Genomic DNA, 19,265 nt, shown 5'->3' on the forward strand with positions numbered 1-19,265 from the left:
GTGGATCCATGACAGTCTGAACCTGCACCTGGTGGATCCATGACAGTCTGAACCTGCACCTGGAGGATCCATGACAGTCTGAACCTGCACCTGGAGGATCCATGATAGTCTGAACCTGCACCTGGAGGTGGATCCATGATAGTCTGAACCTGCACCTGGTGGATCCATGACAGTCTGAACCTGCACCTGGAGGTGGATCCATGACAGTCTAAACCTGCACCTGGTGGATCCATGATAGTCTGAACCTGCACCTGGAGGATCCATGACAGTCTGAACCTGCACCTGGAGGTGGATCCATGACAGTCTGAACCTGCACCTGGTGGATCCATGACAGTCTGAACCTGCACCTGGTGGATCCATGTCAGTCTGAACCTGCACCTGGTGGATCCATGACAGTCTGAGCCTGCACCTGGAGGTGGATCCATGACAGTCTGAACCTGCACCTGGTGGATCCATGTCAGTCTGAACCTGCACCTGGAGGTGGATCCATGACAGTCTGAACCTGCACCTGGAGGTGGATCCATGACAGTCTGAACCTGCACCTGGTGGATCCATGTCAGTCTGAACCTGCACCTGGAGGATCCATGATAGTCTGAACCTGCACCTGGTGGATCCATGACAGTCTGAGCCTGCACCTGGAGGTGGATCCATGACAGTCTGAACCTGCACCTGGTGGATCCATGTCAGTCTGAACCTGCACCTGGAGGATCCATGATAGTCTGAACCTGCACCTGGTGGTGGATCCATGACAGTCTGAACCTGCACCTGGTGGATCCATGATTGTCTGAACCTGCACCTGGAGGATCCATGACAGTCTGAACCTGCACCTGGTGGATCCATGACAGTCTGAACCTGCACCTGGAGGATCCATGACAGTCTGAACCTGCACCTGGAGGATCCATGACAGTCTGAACCTGCACCTGGAGGTGGATCCATGACAGTCTGAACCTGCACCTGGAGGATCCATGACAGTCTGAACCTGCACCTGGAGGATCCATGACAGTCTGAACCTGGACCTGGAGGATCCATGACAGTCTAAACCTGCACCTGGAGGATCCATGACAGTCTGAACCTGCACCTGGAGGTGGATCCATGACAGTCTGAACCTGCACCTGGAGGTGGATCCATGACAGTCTGAACCTGCACCTGGTGGATCCATGACAGTCTGAACCTGCACCTGGTGGATCCATGACAGTCTGAACCTGCACCTGGAGGATCCATGACAGTCTGAACCTGCACCTGGAGGTGGATCCATGACAGTCTGAACCTGCACCTGGAGGTGGATCCATGACAGTCTGAACCTGCACCTGGAGGATCCATGACAGTCTGAACCTGCACCTGGAGGATCCATGACAGTCTGAACCTGCACCTGGAGGTGGATCCATGACAGTCTGGACCTGCACCTGGAGGATCCATGACAGTCTGAACCTGCACCTGGTGGATCCATGACAGTCTGAACCTGCACCTGGTGGATCCATGACAGTCTGAACCTGCACCTGGAGGATCCATGACAGTCTGAACCTGCACCTGGTGGATCCATGACAGTCTGAACCTGCACCTGGAGGTGGATCCATGACAGTCTGAACCTGCACCTGGTGGATCCATGACAGTCTGAACCTGCACCTGGTGGATCCATGACAGTCTGAACCTGCACCTGGAGGATCCATGACAGTCTGAACCTGCACCTGGAGGTGGATCCATGATTGTCTGAACCTGCACCTGGAGGATCCATGACAGTCTGAACCTGCACCTGGCGGTGGATCCATGACAGTCTGAACCTGCACCTGGAGGATCCATGACAGTCTGAACCTGCACCTGGAGGTGGATCCATGACAGTCTGGACCTGCACCTGGTGGATCCATGACAGTCTGAACCTGCACCTGGTGGATCCATGACAGTCTGAACCTGCACCTGGAGGATCCATGACAGTCTGAACCTGCACCTGGAGGTGGATCCATGACAGTCTGAACCTGCACCTGGTGGATCCATGATTGTCTGAACCTGCACCTGGAGGATCCATGACAGTCTGAACCTGCACCTGGAGGTGGATCCATGACAGTCTGAACCTGCACCTGGAGGATCCATGACAGTCTGAACCTGCACCTGGAGGTGGATCCATGACAGTCTGAACCTGCACCTGGTGGATCCATGACAGTCTGAACCTGCACCTGGAGGTGGATCCATGACAGTCTGAACCTGCACCTGGAGGTGGATCCATGACAGTCTGAACCTGCACCTGGAGGATCCATGATTGTCTGAACCTGCACCTGGAGGATCCATGATAGTCTGAACCTGCACCTGGTGGTGGATCCATGACAGTCTGAACCTGCACCTGGTGGATCCATGATTGTCTGAACCTGCACCTGGAGGATCCATGACAGTCTGAACCTGCACCTGGTGGATCCATGACAGTCTGAACCTGCACCTGGAGGATCCATGACAGTCTGAACCTGCACCTGGAGGATCCATGACAGTCTGAACCTGCACCTGGAGGTGGATCCATGACAGTCTGAACCTGCACCTGGAGGATCCATGACAGTCTGAACCTGCACCTGGAGGATCCATGACAGTCTGAACCTGGACCTGGAGGATCCATGACAGTCTAAACCTGCACCTGGAGGATCCATGACAGTCTGAACCTGCACCTGGAGGTGGATCCATGACAGTCTGAACCTGCACCTGGAGGTGGATCCATGACAGTCTGAACCTGCACCTGGTGGATCCATGACAGTCTGAACCTGCACCTGGTGGATCCATGACAGTCTGAACCTGCACCTGGAGGATCCATGACAGTCTGAACCTGCACCTGGAGGTGGATCCATGACAGTCTGAACCTGCACCTGGAGGTGGATCCATGACAGTCTGAACCTGCACCTGGAGGATCCATGACAGTCTGAACCTGCACCTGGAGGATCCATGACAGTCTGAACCTGCACCTGGAGGTGGATCCATGACAGTCTGGACCTGCACCTGGAGGATCCATGACAGTCTGAACCTGCACCTGGTGGATCCATGACAGTCTGAACCTGCACCTGGTGGATCCATGACAGTCTGAACCTGCACCTGGAGGATCCATGACAGTCTGAACCTGCACCTGGTGGATCCATGACAGTCTGAACCTGCACCTGGAGGATCCATGACAGTCTGAACCTGCACCTGGAGGTGGATCCATGACAGTCTGAACCTGCACCTGGAGGATCCATGACAGTCTGAACCTGCACCTGGAGGTGGATCCATGACAGTCTGAACCTGCACCTGGTGGATCCATGACAGTCTGAACCTGCACCTGGAGGTGGATCCATGACAGTCTGAACCTGCACCTGGAGGTGGATCCATGACAGTCTGAACCTGCACCTGGAGGATCCATGATTGTCTGAACCTGCACCTGGAGGATCCATGATAGTCTGAACCTGCACCTGGTGGTGGATCCATGACAGTCTGAACCTGCACCTGGTGGATCCATGATTGTCTGAACCTGCACCTGGAGGATCCATGACAGTCTGAACCTGCACCTGGTGGATCCATGACAGTCTGAACCTGCACCTGGAGGATCCATGACAGTCTGAACCTGCACCTGGAGGATCCATGACAGTCTGAACCTGCACCTGGAGGTGGATCCATGACAGTCTGAACCTGCACCTGGAGGATCCATGACAGTCTGAACCTGCACCTGGAGGATCCATGACAGTCTGAACCTGGACCTGGAGGATCCATGACAGTCTAAACCTGCACCTGGAGGATCCATGACAGTCTGAACCTGCACCTGGAGGTGGATCCATGACAGTCTGAACCTGCACCTGGAGGTGGATCCATGACAGTCTGAACCTGCACCTGGTGGATCCATGACAGTCTGAACCTGCACCTGGTGGATCCATGACAGTCTGAACCTGCACCTGGAGGATCCATGACAGTCTGAACCTGCACCTGGAGGTGGATCCATGACAGTCTGAACCTGCACCTGGAGGTGGATCCATGACAGTCTGAACCTGCACCTGGAGGATCCATGACAGTCTGAACCTGCACCTGGAGGATCCATGACAGTCTGAACCTGCACCTGGAGGTGGATCCATGACAGTCTGGACCTGCACCTGGAGGATCCATGACAGTCTGAACCTGCACCTGGTGGATCCATGACAGTCTGAACCTGCACCTGGTGGATCCATGACAGTCTGAACCTGCACCTGGAGGATCCATGACAGTCTGAACCTGCACCTGGTGGATCCATGACAGTCTGAACCTGCACCTGGAGGTGGATCCATGACAGTCTGAACCTGCACCTGGTGGATCCATGACAGTCTGAACCTGCACCTGGTGGATCCATGACAGTCTGAACCTGCACCTGGAGGATCCATGACAGTCTGAACCTGCACCTGGAGGTGGATCCATGACAGTCTGAACCTGCACCTGGAGGTGGATCCATGACAGTCTGAACCTGCACCTGGTGGATCCATGACAGTCTGAACCTGCACCTGGAGGATCCATGACAGTCTGAACCTGCACCTGGTGGATCCATGATTGTCTGAACCTGCACCTGGAGGATCCATGACAGTCTGAACCTGCACCTGGCGGTGGATCCATGACAGTCTGAACCTGCACCTGGAGGATCCATGACAGTCTGAACCTGCACCTGGAGGTGGATCCATGACAGTCTGGACCTGCACCTGGTGGATCCATGACAGTCTGAACCTGCACCTGGTGGATCCATGACAGTCTGAACCTGCACCTGGAGGATCCATGACAGTCTGAACCTGCACCTGGAGGTGGATCCATGACAGTCTGAACCTGCACCTGGTGGATCCATGATTGTCTGAACCTGCACCTGGAGGATCCATGACAGTCTGAACCTGCACCTGGAGGTGGATCCATGACAGTCTGAACCTGCACCTGGAGGATCCATGACAGTCTGAACCTGCACCTGGAGGTGGATCCATGACAGTCTGAACCTGCACCTGGTGGATCCATGACAGTCTGAACCTGCACCTGGAGGTGGATCCATGACAGTCTGAACCTGCACCTGGAGGTGGATCCATGACAGTCTGAACCTGCACCTGGAGGATCCATGATTGTCTGAACCTGCACCTGGAGGTGGATCCATGACAGTCTGAACCTGCACCTGGAGGTGGATCCATGACAGTCTGAACCTGCACCTGGAGGTGGATCCATGACAGTCTGAACCTGCACCTGGTGGATCCATGACAGTCTGAATCTGCACCTGGAGGTGGATCCATGACAGTCTGAACCTGCACCTGGAGGTGGATCCATGACAGTCTGAACCTGCACCTGGAGGTGGATCCATGACAGTCTGAACCTGCACCTGGAGGATCCATGACAGTCTGAACCTGCACCTGGTGGATCCATGACAGTCTGAATCTGCACCTGGAGGATCCATGACAGTCTGAACCTGCACCTGGAGGTGGATCCATGACAGTCTGAACCTGCACCTGGAGGTGGATCCATGACAGTCTGAACCTGCACCCGGAGGATCCATGACAGTCTGAACCTGCACCTGGTGGATCCATGACAGTCTGAGCCTGCACCTGGTGGATCCATGACAGTCTGAACCTGCACCTGGTGGATCCATGACAGTCTGAACCTGCACCTGGTGGATCCATGACAGTCTGAACCTGCACCTGGAGGTGGATCCATGTCAGTCTGAACCTGCACCTGGTGGATCCATGACAGTCTGAACCTGCACCTGGAGGATCCATGACAGTCTGAACCTGCACCTGGAGGTGGATCCATGACAGTCTGAACCTGCACCTGGAGGTGGATCCATGACAGTCTGAACCTGCACCTGGAGGTGGATCCATGACAGTCTGAACCTGCACCTGGTGGTTGGTCTTGGCGTGTCCCGGTCTGAACCCTGAGACTCAGAACCAAAACTTCTGTTCAAGTCTGATTGTTTGTTGTTGTTGTTTCAGGGAAGTGTCGGAGTTCCTGGTTTCCCGGGTCTAGAAGGAATCCCGGTAAGAAGCCCCGCCCTCTCAACCCCTCAGCTGCTCTGATTGGTCCAGACGCACTCTAGTGAGGTCAAAGGTCAGACTGTGAGCGTGTGTTTGTGTCTTCAGGGTCACCTGGGGCCTGCAGGAGGTCCTGGTTTTCCAGGTCTGGACGGATGCAACGGAACCAGAGGAGAGAGAGGAGATCCTGGACTTCCTGGAGGACAAGGACCCGAGGGAGAACCGGTCAGAGTCACCGATCGATCAGTTCCTGTTCATTTTTAGAGCAAAACAACGTAAAACCTTGAACCTGAACCTGAACCTGAACCTGAACCTGAACCTGAACCCCGTCACAACGTTTTATTCTGCAGGGTTTCGTGGGACTGAAGGGGTTTCCAGGAGATCCAGCGGTCTACTTCATCCAGTACCCCGGACCACCTGTGAGTCCCTTTAGATACACCTGTGAATACACCTGAGTCACTTTAGACACACCTGAGTCACTTTAAATACACCTGAGTCACTGTAAACACACCTGAGTCACTGTAAATACACCTGTAAATACACCTGAGTCACTTTAAATACACCTGAGTCACTGTAAATACACCTGAGTCACTGTAAATACACCTGAGTCACTTTAGATACACCTGTGAATACACCTGAGTCACTTTAGATACACCTGTGAATACACCTGAGTCACTTTAGATACACCTGTGAATACACCTGAGTCACTTTAGATACACCTGTGAATACACCTGAGTCACTTTAGATACACCTGTGAATACACCTGAGTCACTTTAGATACACCTGTGAATACACCTGAGTCACTTTAGATACACCTGTGAATACACCTGAGTCACCTGAAACACACCTGAGTCACCTTAAATACACCTGAGTCACTGTAAATACACCTGAGTCACTGTAAATACACCTGAGTCACCTTAAATACACCTGAGTCACTGTAAATACACCTGAGTCACTGTAAATACACCTGAGTCACTGTAAATACACCTGAGTCACCTTAAATACACCTGATTCACTGTAAATACACCTGAGTCACCTTAAATACACCTGAGTCACTGTAAATACACCTGAGTCACCTTAAATACACCTGAGTCACTGTAAATACACCTGAGTCACTGTAAACACACCTGAGTCACTGTAAACACACCTGAGTCACTGTAAATACACCTGAGTCACTGTGAATACACCTGAGTCACTTTAAATACACATGAGTCACTGTAAGTACACCTGTAAATACAACTGAGTCACCGTAAACACACCTGAGTCACTGTAAACACACCTGAGTCACCTTAAATACACTTGAGTCACTTTAGATACACCTGAGTCACTGTAAGTACACCTGAGTCACTTTAGATACACCTGAGTCACTTTAGATACACCTGAGTCACTGTAAACACACCTGAGTCACCGTAAACACACCTGAGTCACTGTAAACACACCTGAGTCACCTTAAACACACCTGAGTCACTGTAAATACACCTGAGTCACTTTAGATACACCTGAGTCACTTTAAATACACCTGAGTCACTGTAAATACACCTGAGTCACTTTAAACACACCTGAGTCACTTTAAACACACCTGAGTCACTGTGAACACACCTGAGTCACTTTAAACACACCTGAGTCACTGTAAATACACCTGAGTCACTTTAAACACACCTGAGTCACTTTAGATACACCTGAGTCACTTTAAACACACCTGAGTCACTGTAAATACACCTGAGTCACTTTAGATACACCTGTGAATACACCTGAGTCACCTTAAACACACCTGAGTCACTGTAAACACACCTGAGTCACTCTAAATACACCTGAGTCACTGTAAGTACACCTGTAAATACACCTGAGCCTAAACGTGTACTAAAGTGTCGTGTTGTGTTGCAGGGCGCCGTGGGGCCTGATGGACTTCCTGGTCGACAGGTGAGAACAAACACTTGTTGAGGTTTGCAGTGATAGAAAATAATAATAAATAATAATAATTAATAATAAATAATAAATGATGATAAATAAATGCATGAGTATTGAGAGGGGCTTCTGTGTGCAGGGGGGACGGGGTCTCCCTGGACCGACGGGGGTCCTGGGTCCTGCAGGTCTGGACGGGACCAACGTGAGTCACAACTATTATTATTATTATTATTATTATTATTGTTGTTGTTGTTGTTGTTGTTATTAAGACAACATGTTTGTCTCTGCAGGGTCTCCCTGGTCTGCCCGGCTCCAGGGGTCCACCTGTAAGTATGGAGGTCTATGGGGATTGGTTCATTAACATGGAGGTCTATGGGGATTGGTTCAGTTTAACATGGAGGTCTATGGGGATTGGTTCATTAACATGGAGGTCTATGGGGATTGGTTCAGTTTAACATGGAGGTCTATGGGGATTGGTTCATTAACACGGAGGTCTATGGGGATTGGTTCATTAACATGGAGGTCTATGGGGATTGGTTCACTTTAACATGGAGGTCTATGGGGATTGGTTCTAACATGGAGGTCTATGGGGATTGGTTCTAACATGGAGGTCTATGGGGATTGGTTCATTAACATGGAGGTCTATGGGGATTGGTTCAGTTTAACATGGAGGTCTATGGGGATTGGTTCTAACATGGTTGGTGTGTTTGGTTTCAGGGAGAGAAAGGTCGATCTGTGCCGGGGCAGAAAGGAGACGAGGTACAAATATTCACATTAATGAGGCCACGCCCCCTGGTGACATCACTGAAGGGGGCGTGGTCAGAGTAACCATACCTTTTGTGTTTCCTGTGAACTTTATGGGTCATTGTTGAACTGTGTGTGGTCCACAGGGGGATCAGGGCCCCCAGGGGCCTCCAGGGCCGTTTGAGTACGTCGACCCTCCAGAGGACCTGTACATTAAAGGAGAGCAGGTGGGTGGAGCCTTCGCCTGCAGAACGCCACTCATGCTCACACTGAGCGACCACGAGGCGACGCAACTCAGGGCGCCCTCCCACTGTGCCTCCGTCCCGTGCCCCAGCACGTTTCACGGCTAAAGTCTGGTTCCTTTGACCAGTGTGAGTGCAACCGTACCACGTCTAGGAGCGGCACGCTTGCCGTCCACGGCCCGTTTGGGAGAGGTGGGCTTTAGTAAAGCACGTTTGCACGTGTACGAGCACGAGCGTGCGCACGTGTACGAGCACGAGGCCTACGGCGGCTCTGAGGTCATTTCCTGTGCGCCTGTTGGGACGTAGAAAAAAGAAGGAGGGACCATGCGCGGACATTTCAAACAATGGCGGTGAAAGGTTCACGTTGGTGTGATGCGGAGGTGGAGTGTTTACTGCAGATTTGGTCGATGAAAAGATTCAAAAACAGTCGACAAGACGCACAAAAACTCCGAGGTCTACGGAAAGATCTGGAAACAAAGCCACGCATCGCCATGACGTCATCAATGCGTGAGACGTGTTACGGCGTGATGACGTATAGGCAGCAAGAAGCATTCTCCGAGGCCCAGGTAGTGTGAGTACAAACGGGCGCACGCACAGTGGGAGGGCGCCCTCTAAACGTGTCGTCTTGCAGATGTGACGTCTGTGGTCGTTCTTTGCTTGGTCCACGGTTCTGCTGTGATTCTGGTTCTGCTGTGATTCTGGTTCTGTTGGTTCTGATGTTGGTCTCTTGTGGTTCTTCAGGGTCCTCAGGGGCTTAAAGGAGTCTGTGGAAGTCAAGGGCTGCCGGTGAGTTCTTGTTTCTGATGAAACGTTAATAAACATTATTCTTATGATGATGATGAACGTGTTGATGGTGAAGGTGAGGATGTTTGTGGTTTCAGGGTTTGGACGCTCTCAAAGGGATCAACGGAGAGAAGGGGATTGTGGGATTTCCTGGATCCAGGGTGAGTAAAGGACTTTTCACACCAAGAAGTATAAAAGTGTCCTCTAGGAGCATAAACGTGTGTTAAAGTGTCCTCTAGGAGCATAAACGTGTGCTAAAGTGTCCTCTAGGAGCATAAACGTGTGCTAAAGTGTCCTCTAGGAGCATAAACGTGTGTTAAAGTGAACTCTAGGAGCATAAACGTGTGTTAAAGTGTCCTCTAGGAGCATAAACGTGTGCTAAAGTATCCTCTAGGAGCATAAACGTGTGTTAAAGTGTCCTCTAGGAGCATAAACGTGTGCTAAAGTGTCCTCTAGGAGCATAAACGTGTGTTAAAGTGTCCTCTAGGAGCATAAACGTGTGTTAAAGTGTCCTCTAGGAGCATAAACGTGTGTTAAAGTGTCCTCTAGGAGCATAAACGTGTGCTAAAGTGTCCTCTAGGAGCATAAACGTGTGTTAAAGTGTCCTCTAGGAGCATAAACGTGTGTTAAAGTGTCCTCTAGGAGCATAAACGTGTGTTAAAGTGTCCTCTAGGAGCATAAACGTGTGCTAAAGTGTCCTCTAGGAGCATAAACGTGTGTTAAAGTGTCCTCTAGGAGCATAAACGTGTGTTAAAGTGTCCTCTAGGAGCATAAACGTGTGCTAAAGTGTCCTCTAGGAGCATAAACGTGTGTAAAAGTGTCCTCTAGGGGCATAAACGTGTGTTAAAGTGTCCTCTAGGAGCATAAACGTGTGTTAAAGTTTCCTCTAGGAGCATAAACGTGTGTTAAAGTGTCCTCTAGGAGCATAAACGTGTGTTAAAGTGTCCTCTAGGAGCATAAACGTGTGCTAAAGTGTCCTCTAGGAGCATAAACGTGTGTTAAAGTGTCCTCTAGGAGCATAAACGTGTGTTAAAGTGTCCTCTAGGAGCATAAACGTGTGTTAAAGTGTCCTCTAGGAGCATAAACGTGTGTTAAAGTGTCCTCTAGGAGCATAAACGTGTGTTAAAGTGTCCTCTAGAAGCATAAACGTGTGTTAAAGTGTCCTCTAGGAGCATAAACGTGTGTTAAAGTGTCCTCTAGGAGCATAAACGTGTGTTAAAGTGTCCTCTAGGAGCATAAACGTGTGCTAAAGTGTCCTCTAGGAGCATAAACGTGTGTTAAAGTGTCCTCTAGGAGCATAAACGTGTGCTAAAGTGTCCTCTAGGAGCATAAACGTGTCAAAGTGTCCTCTAGGAGCCTAAACGTGTGTTAAAGTGTCCTCTAGGAGTATAAACGTGTGTTAAAGTGTCCTCTAGGAGCATAAACGTGTGTTAAAGTGTCCTCTAGTAACATAAACGTGTGCTAAAGTGTCCTCTAGGAGCATAAACGTGTGCTAAAGTGTCCTCTAGTAACATAAACATGTGCTAAAGTGTCCTCTAGGAGCATAAACGTGTGTTAAAGTGTCCTCTAGGAGCATAAACGTGTGCTAAAGTGTCCTCTAGGAGCCTAAACGTGTGTTAAAGTGTCCTCTAGGAGCGTTTAGCTTAGCCCTCGTCCAAATACAGTCACTTCCTGTTTCCCAAAAACAAGATGGCGTCGCCCAAATATTCCAAACCCCAGGCTCCTCTGGTCGTCCACAGACCCTCTGGACGTGACGGCGGCCGCTGTGCGTCTTTAATGATGGATGCTAAAAGTCCCAGAAAACTGGATCTGATCCGATCACTTGGGTTCAGACGAGTCCGTGTGTGAACGTGACTCAGCATGAGATCGTGTTTAGTTTAAAGGTCTGAAACAGTCACAGACGATGAATCTGGACCTCAGGCGTCTGTTTCTGTGTGTTTCAGGGTTTCTCTGGTGACCCCGGCGTGCCCGGACAGAGAGGGTCAAAGGTGAGTCACCGGCACCGCACAAACATAACAGCTGACGCCATAATGAAACTAATGAGGCTGTGTGTGTGTGTGTGTGTGTGTGTGTGTGTGTGTGTGTGTGTGTGTGTGTGTCTGTCTGTGTGTGTCTCTGTGTGTGTGTGTGTGTGTGTATGTGGGTGTGTGTGTGTCTGTGTTTCTGTCTGTGTGTGTCTCTGTGTGTGTGTGTGTGCGCGCATGTGTGTGTGTGTGTGCGCGCGTGTGTGTGTGTGTGTGTGTGTGTGTGTGTGTGTGTGTGTGTGTGTGTGTGTGTCTGTGTCTGTGTCTGTGTGTGTGTCTGTCTCTGTGTGTGTGTGTGTGTGTGTCTCTGTGTGTGTGTGTGTGTGTGTGTGTCTGTGTGTGTGTGTTTTCAGGGGATTCGAGGAAGTCCTGGTCTCCCTGGTCTGATTGGGCGAGAAGGTCCTCAGGTCAGTCTTGTTGTGTGTCAGTGTGGGTCCTGGTGTGAGTTCACGTACATGTAGCACAGTGTGTTCTCTGGCATCGATGTCAGACACAGTGAACGTCAGGACCAGTGGACGTCAGGAGTCAGGACCAGTGCAGCCTTTGGACGCCGGCGTGAGACCATCACCAGCGTGGAGACCAAACTGAAGGTCGACCAACTCTCCTGAACTCCACCAGCGCCGTGAATGAACCCCTTCCACCTGTGGAGAACTGCTGCAGGTCGAGGACAGAACCCCGCCCACTGAAGTCCTCAGCAGGGCCAGTGTTCCCAGCACCCCCCCTCTGCGCAGCACCTTGTCCTCCTTTGAAAACAGATTCTGGTTTCAGATTTTAGCAGATCAGATTGTTGTGACTCACCTGAAACTCTGAACCAATGAGAGACGAGCTCTTGTCCGTGTGTTGACCGTGTGTAATGAGTCTGTCTGTCCCCAGGGCGCGGTGGGAGATCCAGGTCCCAAAGGCCTCCCCCAGGTCTCAGACGTCACATACACAGGTACGGAGAAATGAATGGAAGGTTGAATCTGTGGAACCTTTATTAAAGCTATAAAGCCTGTTGTGTTTCCATGGCAGCAGCCAATAGCGAGGGGCGTTGCTGGTTGCCAGGGTTGTCTGTTGTTGCCACAGAAACAAGGAATCATGTTGGACTCAGCTGCAGACTGGCTAACGCTAAACACTGCTGAGAACTCACTTGTTGGTTAAATGAGTGGTTCCTGTTTGATTCCTCACTGACACTCACAAACAAACCTGGCAACCCGACTGCTGGACTTATTTTTTGTTGTTGCGACGACGATCTTGAGACACTAGATGGAGCTGTTTTGCTCATTCTGCACCTTCAACCTTTAAGAAAAAGCCACGTGTGTCAATGTGTGCTGATGACATCACAATATATTTAGCAGAAGACACAACGGGTGCCCTCCCACTGTGCCTCCGTCCCGTGCCCCAGCACGTGTCACGGCTAAAGTCTGGTTCCTTTGACCAGTGTGAGTGCAACCGTACCACGTCTAGGAGCGGCACGCTTGCCGTCCACGGCCCGTTTGGGAGAGGTGGGCTTTAGTAAAGCACGTTTGCACGTGTACGAGCACGAGCGTGCGCACGTGTACGAGGACGAGCGTGTGCACGTGTACGAGCACGAGGCCTACGGCGGTTCTGAGGTCATTTCCTGTGCGCCTGTTGGGACGTAGAAAAAAGAAGGAGGGACCATGCGCGGACATTTCAAACAATGGCGGTGAAAGGTTCACGTTGGTGTGATGCGGAGGTGGAGTGTTTACTGCAGATTTGGTCGATGAAAAGACTCAAAAACAGTCGACAAGACGCACAAAAACTCCGAGGTCTACGGAAAGATCTGGAAACAAAGCCACGCATCGCCATGACGTCATCAATGCGTGTGACGTGTTACGGCGTGATGACGTATAGGCAGCAAGAAGCATTCTCCGAGGCCCAGGTAGTGTGAGTACAAACGGGCCTGGAGGGGGGGACAAGGACCCTAAAGCACGGGGCACGGGACGCACGCACAGTGGGAGGGCGCCCTTAGGGTCTACTGACACTGTCCATTCGTACCCGAGCAGGAATCGCGGCTAACGTCTAATTCGTTGGACCCGTTTACTCTGATGATTCAGCCTGAACCCCGATGGTCTGACGTCAGCTAACTTTCTTGGATCTTCCAGGTGATGCCGGAGACCCCGGGGCCCCCGGACAGAGGGGCCCTCCAGGAAACATTGGGCTGATGGGTATGAGCGGCCCTCCAGGAGCTCCCGGCAGACTCACCCCTGGTGGGTACCTGCAGCCCACCCTCAGTATCATTCAGGTTGAGGGGCAGTGTGAAGACGGTTGTCCCGCGTGTGTCCTCAGGTCCAGCCGGTGTTGTGGGTCAGAGGGGAGGTCCAGGATCCAAAGGGGACAGAGGAGATCCAGGTCAGGTGTATAAAGATGGACCCACACCTGGAGAACCGGGAAAACCAGGACGCCCTGGACCAAGAGGACTGAAAGGAGAGCCAGGGAGTCCAGGTACCAGAGAACACTGTCTCTTCAGTGTGTTTGAAGTTTCATTTCGTCATTTTTAATTTAATGCTTCAGAGGTTTGTTGCTACATTCATGTTTAAACATAAACTGCCGGTGTGGCGTTAAAGTTTAATCTTCATGCTGCTTCGGTGACTGATGGGAATCTGGTGCAGTGATACACGAGAGCTGGAGCCAAACGAACCTCGATTTATCCAATTTACCCTCAGGAAACGTTCATTTTTACTTTATTTTCATACGTTTTAACACAACGATGTAGTTTCAGTTTCATTTGTCGTGAATATTGTCGTTTTTATTACGTAACACGTTTAATTTTAAGCAGCTTAAAGCTCTTTTAGTGTTTTGATGATTATGAATCGTTACAGATCCTTCCCTGAGTTTCTGTTTATCTCTGCAGGTAGTTACTGTCTCCCCGGGGCCCCAGGAGAGTCTGGAGACCAAGGTGAACAGGGGCCCCCGGGGACCCAGGGCTTCCTCGGGTTCAAAGGTTAGTGTCTGAACACGATTATGACGCCACATTATCTGCTCCCTAGGGAGGTGTTCCAGGCACGTCCAGCTGGGAGGAGGCCTCGGGGAAGACCCAGGACCAGGTGGAGAGATTAGATCTCCACACTGGCCTGGGAACGCCTCAGGATCCCCCAGTTAGAGCGGGTTAATGTGGCCCCGGAAAGGGAAGTTTGCTTCATATTCTTTAACCATTTCTTTATCGACCCGTGTGTTTTAGGGAGACCTGGCGGCTGTGCTTGTGGCCCCCCGGCTGTACTGAGGGGCCCCCCTGGTGTTGTGGGTGATCCGGGGCCTCCTGGGTTTTCAGGAGCCCCAGGGGCCCCAGGGCAAAGAGGAGAGATCGGTTCACCTGGAGACGTAGGTTTACCCGGAGAACAGGTGAGTCACCAGAAAACGGGTCAGGGGTCAGCAGCCTTGGTTGATTGGTTGACTGGTTGGTTGTTCGATTGGTTGGTTGCTTGATTTGTTGGTTGATTGGTAAATTTATTGCTTGCTTGCTTGATTGATCGATTGGTTAGTTGATTGATTGGTTGATTGGTTGATTGATTTGTTGGTTGTTTGGTTGCTTGGTTGATTGATTGGTTGGTTGATTGGTTGGTTGCTTGGTTGGTTGGTTGCTTGGTTGTTTGGTTGCTTGATTGATTGATTGGTTGGTTGCTTGGTCGGTTGGTTGATTTGTTTGTTGGTTGTTTGGTTGTTTGATTGATCGATTGGTTGTTTGATTGGTTGGTTGCTTGGTTGTTTGATTGGTTGGTTGCTTGGTCGGTTGGTTGATTGGTTGGTGGATTTGTTTGCAGGGTCTTGGTGGATTTCCAGGTGTCAAGGGCTTCAAAGGTCAGAAGGGATATTTCACTGTGGTGGATTTTAAAGGTGAGTTTAACCATGAACCACTTCACTCACCGGTCTCATCTCCACTGAAGTCGACACAAATACAACCATATGTGTGATTTCAGCCATAACGCCACGTCAGCGTATCGATTGTTCTGATTCGACCTTTGTCTCTAGGGGAGAAAGGAAACAGGGGCCAGGAGGGCCCTCCAGGCAGACAGGGATTCTCAGGGAGAAGAGGACTCGATGGGACAAAGGGGGACCCTGGAATCCCCGGCCCCAAGGTCGGTCAGACACTCCGGGTGAACTCAGTGTCACACTTTGAAAACCCTCCGGACAAATAGGAAAACAAGACCCTGATATAGACCGAGAACCCCACAGGATGTTTCACATGGAGCTGTAGTGAACACCGCAGCCTCCAGGGGGCGCTGGCAGCACTTCATACTGTGACTGTCATGGTGTCGCTGTTCTGACTCTTATCTTTCAAATGCTCGTCTGTTTCTCTTCAGGGTGAAAGTTTTGCCAGTTCTCCAGGAGAAAAGGGCCCCCAAGGACGTTTGGGGCCTAAGGGATTAGCAGGACCTTCAGGCCCCCCGGGTCGAGGTGTAGGTGGAGCAGTGGGACAGCGTGGGGCCCCTGGGGACCCCGGACTTCCAGGAATCCTTGGCCCCCCAGGGCCTAAAGGGGTTATAGGTAGAGATCAATCTGACCTCCTCCTCCTACTTCAAATGTGACCCCTTACCTTAGTATTTGGCCCCTCCCACTTACTTTGTGACCCCTCCTCTTCCTGCAGGTGACACTCTGCCCTGTGTACCCAGAAACCCCGGACCCACCGGAGAGAAAGGCGACCCGGGAAATGCAGGTAAACATTACCTATGTCTTCTGTCTGTCTGCTTACCTGTCTGACTCCCTGTCCACCTGTCTGTCTGACCTCCTGTCCACCTGTCTGACTGACCTCCTGTTCACCTGTCTGACTGACCCCGTCCACCTGTCTGACTGACCTCCCGTCCACCTGTCTGACTGACCTCCTGTCCACCTGTCTGACTGACCTCCTGTCCACCTGTCTGACTGACCTCCTGTCCACCCGTCTGACTGACCTCCCGTCCACCCGTCTGACTGACCTCCTGTCCACCCGTCTGACTGACCTCCTGTCCACCCGTCTGACTGACCTTCTGTCCACGTGTCTGTCTGACTCCCTGTCCACCTGTCTGACTGACCTCCTGTCCACCTGTCTGATTGACCTCCTGTCCACCTGTCTGACTGACCTCCTGTCCACCTGTCTGACCTCCTGTCCACCTGTCTGATTGACCTCCCGTCCACCTGTCTGACTGACCTCCTGTCCCCCTGTCTGCCGCCTGTCTCTCCAGGTTACACAGGACTCCCGGGTCCTCCAGGTTTCCGTGGCGTCACTGGACCTGACGGAGCTAAAGGAGAAAAAGGAAGGTCTGGAATTCGTGGATCGCCTGGACGACAAGGTACCGGAGCTCACCTGGACCTCACCTGGACCACACCTGGACCGCACCTGGACCACACTGGTCCTTTACATTAGCTGGAACATTCATTTTACTCACATCCTCTCTTCCTCTTGCAGGACCTCCAGGTGTTGTTGGAGATACCGGAGAAGAAGGACCTGAAGGCTTCAGTTACGATGGAGAACCAGGTACAGTCACCTGTCCGTCTGTGGTATGACTTACACTGTCATAGACGTTTACCTGCTCTAGGACTCAAAGATGGTCGCCCCAGAAAAAGTCTGGATACGCCACTGCCGAATAAAGCGAGGTACCCCTGATTTTAAACGCCTGACGAACACCCGAGGACACTTCTAGAGCTTTTGGACTGACCGGGAACGGGCTCGGTTCAGGTTTGCACACCGGAGTTTGGACCGGCTGGAGCATGTCGATCAAAAATAACTGGGTTCAGAACCTGGAAAGTTTGTGCCGAGCTTGAACCTGAAAAGAGCTGGTTCATCCTCCAGCATCAGCGGGCGGGCCAATCAAAAGAAAGAGCGACGCAGCGTTCTCCTGTGGGGGCGTGGCCAATAAAGGCCATGAACATGTGAGAGGAGATGTGTGATGAGAGCGAGCGATCGGAGCAGAGCAGAAATAAAGTTTATCAACATAAGTGTGAAGATATCAGTGAATGTTCAGCAGCTGCAGTAAAAAAGACCCGCGGAGGAGTCCCGGGTGTTGTTCCTGCTGCTGAGTGAAGTGACAGAGTTTAGCTCCGGAGACTCTGAGGACAAAATCAAACTGACCAGGAACAGCAAACACTGAGCTAACATAAGATATTCTATTGAGTTTCCTTTTAGGGAAATGCTCTGAATGAATTTCAGTTCCCTCTGGTAAACTGTCAACTACGTATGTCTAGAGCTTTTATTGTGAAAGTCCTCAAAGCAGCTTCAGTCCAAAGCAACTGGACTTGGTTCTTTGTCAGGAAGACGTTTCACCTCTGATCCAAGAGGCTTCATCAGTTCATGTACGCATCTGACCAGGACCAGGACCAGGACCAGGACCAGGACCAAGACCAGGCTGGGACTGGACCAGGACCTGGACTAGGCTGGGACTGGACTAGGACCTGGACTAGGCTGGGACTGGACCAGGACCAGGACCAGGCTGGGACTGGACCAGGACCTGGACTAGGCTGGGACTGGACTAGGACCAGGACCAGGACCAGGCTGGGACTGGTCCCAAGCCTCTTGGATCAGAGGTGAAACGTCTTCCTAGACAAAGAACCAAGTCCAGTTGCTTTTGACTGAAGTTGCTTTGAGGAGAACGACGACCTGGACACACGAGAACATTCACAGGTTTATTGTGAAAGGTAATAACGGAGGAAGTAGAGAGAAGAAATACAAAGTATTCTTGATTGTGTTTACCAGGCTCCCCAGGACTCCCAGGCTCTCTTGGACTCCGGGGCCCAGCAGGAGATTCTGACGTTGGGCCCTCAGGACCCATCGGTTTCCCAGGCAGACCGGGTTCACAGGGGCCTAAAGGAGTCCCCGGTCCCCCCGGCAACGATGGACTACAAGGTGAAGTACTGGACCTCAACATCGTCACCTGCTTTTGGTCTTAGTGCATTTTAAAATGTGTTTTCTGCATAAAAACGTTTAAACGGGAAAAATATAAATTCAAATCAGAGTGTTTTCCTTTTTGTCCAGGACTCCTGGGTCTGGCTGGGGGCCCCGGGGCAAAGGGCCAGAGAGGACAGGATGGGGCCCCGGGTATAAACGGACCCCAGGGGCCCACATCTGACCTCTGTGAGGCAGGAAAACCTGGTCCCAGGGGTCTTTTTGGTCCTCAGGGACCTATAGGACCCCCAGGTAAACTCCGGCTCATAAAGATGCTGACTCTGCTGTATTTCACTGTACGTTACTTAACTGTGATGTCGTCTTTTTCTCCTCAGGTTTTTCGGGTGAGAAAGGTGAGATCGGGGAAATGGGGCCTCCAGGTTTTGGCCCTCAAGGTCCTAAAGGCAGACCTGGCTCTCCAGGTTTCCCAGGGTACCTGGGGCCTCAGGGCTCGTCTGGCCCCACTGGAGACTCCGGACTGCCGGGGCCCGACGGTCAGAAAGGTGAGCTTCTCCTCCAGCTCACCTGTATTCAGGTGTTTCCTGAAGACACAGATCCACAGACAGACTAACCCTCTGTTCCAGGTCTGATGGGGCCTCGGGGCCAGGACGGACGACTGGGGGCCCCTGGACAGGAGGGCGCCCTCGGAGCCCCGGGAAGGACGGGGGAGAGAGGGTTCAACGGACGAGATGGAGGTCCAGGATGTGAGGGCCCGAAAGGAGACAAAGGTAAAACTTCTACTTACTCACAA

General features: G+C 51.6%; 1 protein-coding gene across 1 annotated transcript in view; it reads left to right on the top strand.

Moving 5' to 3' along the window:
• col4a4 (collagen, type IV, alpha 4) overlaps nt 1-19,265 on the top strand; it is a 46,292-nt gene that overhangs the window by 17,042 nt on the left and 9,985 nt on the right. Inside the window, exons 5-31 of the mRNA XM_083914572.1 lie at nt 5,922-5,966; nt 6,069-6,185; nt 6,311-6,379; nt 7,845-7,880; nt 8,005-8,067; nt 8,156-8,191; nt 8,583-8,624; nt 8,756-8,836; nt 9,593-9,637; nt 9,733-9,795; nt 11,578-11,622; nt 12,012-12,065; nt 12,532-12,592; nt 13,764-13,868; nt 13,948-14,103; nt 14,513-14,602; nt 14,840-15,000; nt 15,420-15,492; nt 15,628-15,734; nt 15,960-16,143; nt 16,244-16,312; nt 16,818-16,925; nt 17,042-17,110; nt 18,326-18,475; nt 18,605-18,766; nt 18,850-19,017; nt 19,099-19,242. Of these exons, the coding sequence (XP_083770698.1) occupies nt 5,922-5,966; nt 6,069-6,185; nt 6,311-6,379; nt 7,845-7,880; nt 8,005-8,067; nt 8,156-8,191; nt 8,583-8,624; nt 8,756-8,836; nt 9,593-9,637; nt 9,733-9,795; nt 11,578-11,622; nt 12,012-12,065; nt 12,532-12,592; nt 13,764-13,868; nt 13,948-14,103; nt 14,513-14,602; nt 14,840-15,000; nt 15,420-15,492; nt 15,628-15,734; nt 15,960-16,143; nt 16,244-16,312; nt 16,818-16,925; nt 17,042-17,110; nt 18,326-18,475; nt 18,605-18,766; nt 18,850-19,017; nt 19,099-19,242 (2,503 nt within the window). The remainder of the gene's footprint in view (nt 1-5,921; nt 5,967-6,068; nt 6,186-6,310; nt 6,380-7,844; nt 7,881-8,004; nt 8,068-8,155; nt 8,192-8,582; nt 8,625-8,755; nt 8,837-9,592; nt 9,638-9,732; nt 9,796-11,577; nt 11,623-12,011; nt 12,066-12,531; nt 12,593-13,763; nt 13,869-13,947; nt 14,104-14,512; nt 14,603-14,839; nt 15,001-15,419; nt 15,493-15,627; nt 15,735-15,959; nt 16,144-16,243; nt 16,313-16,817; nt 16,926-17,041; nt 17,111-18,325; nt 18,476-18,604; nt 18,767-18,849; nt 19,018-19,098; nt 19,243-19,265) is intronic.

The sequence above is a fragment of the Echiichthys vipera genome (genome assembly GCF_963691815.1).
Source record: "Echiichthys vipera genome assembly, chromosome: 5".
In the NCBI taxonomy this organism is placed as follows: Eukaryota; Metazoa; Chordata; class Actinopteri; order Perciformes; family Trachinidae; genus Echiichthys; species Echiichthys vipera.